General features: G+C 40.9%; 1 protein-coding gene across 1 annotated transcript in view; it reads right to left on the reverse strand.

The window, feature by feature from the left end:
• Positions 1–7,986, reverse strand: part of mdga2a (MAM domain containing glycosylphosphatidylinositol anchor 2a) — a gene marked incomplete in the record, with an annotated part of 62,993 nt that overhangs the window by 33,798 nt on the left and 21,209 nt on the right. The window contains 2 exon segments of the mRNA XM_035674754.1: positions 2,566–2,762; positions 4,167–4,341. Of these exon segments, the coding sequence (XP_035530647.1) occupies positions 2,566–2,762; positions 4,167–4,341 (372 nt within the window).

A 7,986-nucleotide genomic window follows, 5' to 3' on the forward strand; every position in this document is an offset into this window, starting at 1 on the left:
GATCATAAGATTGACTCGTGCCGCGCCATGTATGAAAGCGCTTGAATTCATTTACAGTACAGATTGCCACTAAATCACTGAAGTAGAGCACTGTTTTGAAAGGCAAGAATGGCAAGAATTTCAAGTTCATAGATGTGCAAAAATGATCGAGATAAACAAACACAGAATTGCAGCTGTAATGAGCAAAAAGGTGGACATCATAAAAGTATTAAGAGGCAAAGGGTGAAGAGATAATTTTGGAAAACACGACAACAAATTTTCATTTTTTTATTAAGTTAAAAGTTTAAAATAAAATAGAATTTTGAGTTACACTTCAATTGTGTAAATTGTTGGATGATTTTTCAAAAAAATAAAAAATTTTATATTTATATGTTTGAAGCCTGAAATGTGGCAAAAGGTTGAAAAGTTCAAGGGGGCCGAATACTTTCGCAAGGCACTGTATATCTTCAAACCTTAGAGACATGATTGAACAGATTAAATCTTCATTCCACAACGTGAGACAGCAACAACTACACTGAGTTAAATATCAAAATCACAGAAAAATAGGAAAATGGGGTGTGTGGTCAAAACTAAGAGGTCTCCGGCAAATTTACAGTTTGCCTACATTTTCTCAGGTTTTCTTTCATTAAAAGGGAGTGTTTTTGTCATTCCTCTTTGCAACTGGTAAATGTCATCAGGTGGTTTATCCAACTGTCGAGTTTCAAACAAAATACGCACCCAGGTTTAGGTGATCTGAGCAAGGGGATAAAATACAATGAAAAAAAAAGTACAGATTATTTCCCCGATATTTGATAATTTGAATCCATTTCTAGGCTTTTCAAGACCATAAAAAATGTGTAAAAAAGTGTGTGTATAATGAGTAAAATGTAGTTAAAGTATTAAATAATTATGTGATAGAAAAACATTTCCCTGAGGAATAAAGACTGTCCTCAAAGAAATCTATCACCTTCACTGCAGATAAAGACGCTGTCATATCTGGATATCTGGTTTATAAAATATATTTAAATTCTTACAAAAAGGGAAAGAGAAAACAGAAACTTCTGACTGATCTTCATTATTCATCCATCCTGATTCATGAAACCTTAAATATCACTAAAAAGATGTGGATTTGTTTTAAACTCAAAGATTATATAAATAGTCTGAGGAGTTGATGAAGTAAATGGAAGTATACCTGAGGCTGTGTAAACCCGTTGAGGTTTCGAACGTCTGTGTGAAACAAAAACTGGACTAAAATCAAACTTTTAACTATTTTTGGCCGCAGCTCATGGACCACCGCCCATATTAATCAAGCACCTCAAGATCCCCTGGAGGAATCCCACTGAGAGATAAACTGGGACTAAAAAGACGTTTATTGATGGAGCTTCAACTCGACTCCTGGGAGACGTCACTGTTCTTCTCGGACACAAAGCTGAAGTTATGATACTGTCTTCCTGGTTATTTGTGGTTTGGACAGTCACACGGTAGATGGTAAAATTAAATATGAGTGAGCAAATGTAAAAAGTTAGATATGAAAAAATATGATGCCAAAATTAAAAAAACAGCTCAAATCTCATGAGCGCTGAGATGACAGTTCTGGAAATGACTTTGAAAAACAAAGTGGTGAGAAGTCTTCTGATTGCGTAACACCACCTGTCTCCTGAAGTTATATTTATATAAAGATAAACATCCTTCCATCCATTTCCTGCCTCTTATCCGAGGCCGGGTCACGGTGGCAGCAGACTGAACAAGTCCAAACTACAGGACTGTGTTCCAAACTCAAAAGTGCAATGATATAATGGTCAGAACTATTCTGTGTAATGAGTCACTGGGAGCAGCAAACTGAAAAGAGTGACGGTCGAAGAAGGTATGGACTTAAGGAGAGGTCAAAGTGAATGAATTTGAACATTAATTGTGGTTTACGTCCCTGTATCCCTGTAATCCCTGTAAGGCAGCACTGTGAATACATGAATTATAATCAGGACCAGCAATGTCTAAAACTATAGGAAGAAAAGTTAAAACACCAGAATCAGCCAGAAACAGCAGTTTCCTTTGTCATGAGAAGTTTGGGCGAATCAAATCAATTGGCGAGATGATCATCCCAGTTCCAGGAGGTGAACGGGCTCCATACAGGGAGCGATCCGGTCCTCCTGAGTCAGTGAAAAATAAATCCATGCTTCACGTAAGATCCAGGTACGATCCGAGACAGGTGTAAAGTGGTAGTATTATCCGAGCAAAGTGCAGGAGTGATTGATGATCAGACGCAACTGAACAACTCTTATCAGTTACACGTAGTTCGGCTCTCGTTCCTCAGAGGAAGACCATTAAATCAGCAAAATAAACCCCAAAAAACAACCAGCGATGGAATCGGCCAATCACACACCCTCACAATCACAATTTATTACAGACTCAAACTCATCACTGTACTGCTTAATTAAATCTTAATGACCATGTGTGCTCCTACAGAATATCTCTGACCTCCAACCCCTGCAGCTCTTAACAGGTAAGTGTTAGAATGTGTAAATACACCCTGAGTGACTGACAATAATATAATAATACTGATAAAAACTGAAGGTGTATTTCCTTAACCTGTGTAAAAAACGGCTCGTAGATCTCCACCCCGGAGTCGGAGCCCTGGGTCAGAGCCTCCCGGCCTCTCCTCCAGGTGTAGTGAACAGGTGGGTTGGAGTTGGCGACGCAGCGAAGAAACACCGTCCTCTCAAAGTAAAACTGCTCCTTCGCCTCACCGACGCTCTGATGTACTGTTATTACCGGGTCGTCCAGGTCTGAGGAGGACGAGGAGGAGGGAGAAAAGGAGAGATAAAGGAAGGAAAGGATGGAGAGGAGGGAAAGTTTGTTAAAGCACAACGTCAAGTAAAACGCCAAATGACAATGACCATTAAATTCAAAATAGCTGACTTCCTGTTGGGTTTGGGGTATAGGTCCAAGAGGCTTTTTTAAATGTCTTGACATGATACATGTATCTACAGATTTACAGTTTAGGGGGCACTATTGAGCCATTTTGCAACCCCGATGTGCAAGACCCATACCCCTTTACCCCCTTGTCCACTGTTCGTGTGTTTCATGAGTTTCCTTGTATGTTTAGAACACCATAAATGTGATTAATCTGCCCTATGAAAATGAATATATTAGCACTATGGTTCCTGTCTGTGTTTCTCTGGGGAACACAATGGGGACACGCTGTCTTCTCCTGCAGCCTCGCAATTTATAGTTTTCCAAATTTCCAAACAGGGGGGTCAGTTTTCCTGTGGTGGGGGTAATTACTGCAGGACCAGAGGCTTTTTTTTAATTGGCTGTAAACACAGTGAGGTCCCTGATCAGCTGACGGCAGCCGACCAATCAGGCTCCGCCGTGTTAATGAGTCCGGCTATGAAGCCACCACCAGCAGAGAGGCTAATGGTCGCTAATCCACTTCACACAGGGCGACGACAAACTCTGACTCGCACACTGAACACATCAGGGCCCGAACGACAGCTGCTGCGAATAAACAGAGGACAAAACAATCTGCTGGGAACTCCCACAATGCAGTGCGAGTCCTTCTGTACAGGCTGCAGGTCCGGGCGTGGTGGGGAGTTAATGATTTAGCCTGTTTCCTCCTGCAGCTCGATGGTTGTGTAAAAGCCTCCGTGCCCTGAAGGAAGCACTCAGCCGCGGTGCGTTCAGGTACCTCTTGTGAGCCTCCAGGATGTTACACAACAACGTCCACTGCTTGCAGATACCGTTTCTTCCTGCTTCTGTTGCTTTGGAGGAAACTTTTCGAGTATCGGACACGAGGGACGTAGCTGTATAAAAACACCCGAGGACGTCTCTTCACTGGGATTACTGGGATCTTCTACACGCCAGTTGCAACAATAAACATGAAGGTGAACAGAAGCTGGCAGACCTCCGGGGAGGGAATCACCGCGGCAGGAAAACAGCTCCCTGCTTGCACACATTTAGGTCAACAACAATCAGCCTTGACGCACACAAACAACAACACAAAGTGTTTGTCACGTATAAGGAGGTCTCATGTAGGTCACTGGCTACTCCTTAATCCACACAGCCAGCTTCATCCATCCCTCCAGAACTTTACATACCAGTCCGATATCGGAGCCACTGATGGAGCTTCAACACTGAACTTCCTTTATGCTAAGCTAAGCTAACCAGCTGCTGTGTGTGTGTGTTCTTACAGTAGACGTCGACTCGTATGGAGCGGATGGCGGGGGATCCCAGCCCGTTCTCAGCCTTGCAATAGTAGCGCCCCCCCTGGTGGCGGCTGATATTATCGATCTTCAGAGTTTCGTTGTGCAGCGAGGAGTCGCCCTGGCGGTCCGAGGCTCCGCCCGCCGTCTTAGTCCAACGTATCTGCGCAGAGAGAGGGAGGGGTTAACAGCACCCAGTGCAGACTGGTTTATACTGGTTTACACTGAGCAGTGTGTGTGTGTGTGTGTGTGTGTGTGTGTGTAGCTAACAGGACTCTTGGATGGAAACTGAATTGATGCCAGACTGTATTAGCCTGCTGCAGATTAACTGTGTGTGTGTGTGTGTGTGTGGTCCAGATTTGTCCTCGTTCAGCATCTGTTGGGTCAGTTTTCCATCCGTCCCTCCCACCTGCTCTGTCCCTTCCTCTCCTCCATCCTCATCCTGCTCCTCTCTCTCTCCATCTGTCTCTCTCTATGTCTCTCGTCCTCAGCTGGGAGAATTCACAGGGATTTTAGTTTTTAATTTCTGATGAATTATTAAAATAATCTGGAGCAGAGGGACATAAAACAATGAAATAAAATATCAATGAAAATAAAAACAATATTGAATTGATAAAAATAGAACAATATATGTAGAAAGGCTCACTACAAACTGTTACAGATGTTTCTGGTGAAAATGTTAATGTTATATATATTATATATTTACAGATGTTATAGACTGAGAGATCTTACAGATGTTATTGGTACAGGTGTTACACGTGTTTTAAAGGTTTATATCTTCAGATGTAATGTGCTTTGATTATTAGATCTCATGGGCAGCTGCAGATGTTTTAACTTTTACAGATGTTATTGACTGTTAGAGATGCTATAGATTGTCACAGATGTTTACTGATGTTATAGGAAGGTATAGATTGTTATAAACTGTTATAGATCTCATGGAGAGCTGCATATGTTACTGACTGTTACAGATCATACAGATGTTATAGATATCATAGACTGTTACAGGTTTTATATATGGTTATAGATATTATGAACTATTACAGATTTCATAGAAATATAGAAATGTCGCAGGTTGGTAGATTTATTCTTATATAACAGTTCTCAGAGTTGTTTCCTTTGGAGTGTAACGTTGTTCTGTTCCCTCAATAGACAGTAATGTACAGTAGACTGTAAGAGGGCAGATCATTGTTACTCGTGTTCACCTGGCTGTGAATCTGTCCTGTGGGGCAGTAAACACTGATCTACCGCTGTTATAGGAGGTTCCAGTGTGTGTGACTGTGTCTCTTCTGGGTTTGAATTTAGAGCACAGAAACTTTACTTTGAACCTCCATCAGCACATTTTCCACCCTGATTCTTTCACTTTCTGTCCCACCTGCTCCATCCTCTCTCTCTCTCATTCTTTCTCGTCTCTTTCTTGTCTCTCACTTTCTCTGTCTCTCTCGTCTTCTTGTCTGTCTCTCTCCTGTCTCCTCTCCCTCTCTCTCTCTCTTCACTGAGGACGGTCGCCCCGCTGCCAGCTGGAGTGAAGTGGACTTTCTGTGCTGCAGACAGACGGTTAACAGCCTCGAACCAGCGAACTGACGATTAATGAGCTAAAAATACAGATCCTGGATCTGTGTGACCACACACACACTCTGCAGTGTCTAATTAACACAACGTCGCTGTAGTAGAGCGTAGTAATGCTACTGCAGTGCAGAGGTCGTCTGTAACTACTACAGTTACTCGAGTACTGTAAAGTCCAATTTACTTAGTCAAGAATTTTGATAATTAGCCGACACAAAGTTAGATATTATACCATAGTCTGACTGAATACTGGATTCTGATTGGCTGCAGGGTGTCCATTACTTCCTAATGCAGCAGTTCCAGAATAATGCACAGAAATAAACGGAATGAGAACAAAATATGAATATCTCGTAAGTAGCATACTGTTAGCTCTATGACTCGTAGCGTAACGTTAGTCAAGTTGTATCTATGGTTCATTCGATATACTGGAGCAGTGAACAATGTTTACATTGCCATTAGTCAGTTGATCTTATACTTTTTCCTTCCCGATTGAGGTGTCCATTATCAGGACAACATGCAACAAGTCTCCGAGTTGTTTCTCCTCTAAACTTCACCCATGGTTCCATTTCAACAACTGATAAAAAATTATCATTATCATCATTATCATCAAGATTAGAGGAAATGAAGACATGATTTGTGAATCACAAATGTTTTTTTTCCTCTCCAGGTATGTTAATAGAGAATAGAAAAGATGGGTTTTCTCCAGCTCATTAACACATTACTGTTAATACGGTTCAAAGCTGCTCGAATACAATCAGGATTTCAGTAAAACTACGATTCAGAGCCCAGAGCTGAAAGAGAGGACTGAGAGGTGAGGAAGAAGAAGGGATGAAAGAAAAATGCAGAGGAAGCTGAGTTCTGCAGTGACGCAGAGACAGAAAAAAGTGTGTGTTTTACAGTGTGTGTGTGTGTGTAGATTGAGACTGTGTGCCAGCAGCTGCTCTATTTATAGCCTCAACAGACTGACAGCAGAGAGAGAGAGAGAGCGACTAAAGAGAGAGGCAATAAAGGCAGGAGAGAGAGATGATGGAGAGAGAAGAGCGGGTGGTATGACAAGATGTAGAAGAAGACTGATTATGGATTAATGGTTGCCATTTTTTATTGTAATTAGTTATGATCCTCGACTTCTGCAGAACTTTGTTTGTTGTAATGCACCAAAATATCTCGTATGTAAGACCGGACCCTCGACATTTATTAAGACACAAATACAAAGTGTGTCTGATATATTAAAAGCATCATTTCCTCATTAAAATCCTTAAAAAGCATCAACTCCTTCTACCTCATTAAAAAGGACAGAATATGCAAATGTTGCTTGTTTTCTAACGTTTTAGAAATTTGTCTACTTCAGTGGTTTCCAACATTTTGGCTTCAGGGATCCTTTCTATCATTTCATAAAGTGACATATTTTATTATTATTATTGTATTATGTATGTTTATCATTTTCAACAATCATACAGACTTTATAGTAGATCGGGACCAAAGCATCAGAGGACGCCTGCACCCAGACCACTTACCCATGAATGCATCACACAGGTTGCAGGTGTGATTAGAAAGGAGCAGAACTGCTCTGCACGTACATCATTCAAAGATCACACTGAAGAAACACTGAAGGAGCCAACAAACAAATAAATATTACAACTGATTGTTCTGAACACTCAGATATTTACAGCTGAGCGTTACATAATAAAAAAAAAAGCTAAAAAAAAACAAATCCTGTCCTGGGCTCACATCAGCACATGACTAATAACTGAAATTAAAACCTTTTGAAATAGATTGATGAATTGTGTGTGTGTGTGTGTGTGTGTGTGTTCAGGATCAGTTAAGCCTCCACTTGTGAGACTCCAGTTGTTGGAGTTAATTGACAGTTAATTAAGATGCAGCTTCCAGTCTGCAGCAGAGGATTTAATGAGCAGCACAAACACTTTATGTGCTTTTATTCTGAAATCACTGCTGGGAAATAAACATCATCAACAATAAACTGCACCAACCCCCCCGACGAGCTTTTACACTATTTCTGTTCTGCTAAATCTTTTAAAAAGGGAACTATCTGAACACTGAGCTCATTTCATTTTGTCCCACTTTATAACAACACAGTGAAGTAAACAGTGTTTACTGAAGCTGAAAGCGTTCTACTTTCACTGTTAGAGTAACGACACAATCTGGGACTCAATCAATAATCTATCATCATTAAACAGAGTATAAACTCTAGAGCTATGTTCTATATGGAGCTGATTCAATCAATAAT

Source organism: Morone saxatilis, unplaced genomic scaffold (genome assembly GCF_004916995.1).
Source record: "Morone saxatilis isolate NCDOM2014 unplaced genomic scaffold, NCSU_SB_2.0 Contig3, whole genome shotgun sequence".
Taxonomy (NCBI): domain Eukaryota; kingdom Metazoa; phylum Chordata; class Actinopteri; family Moronidae; genus Morone; species Morone saxatilis.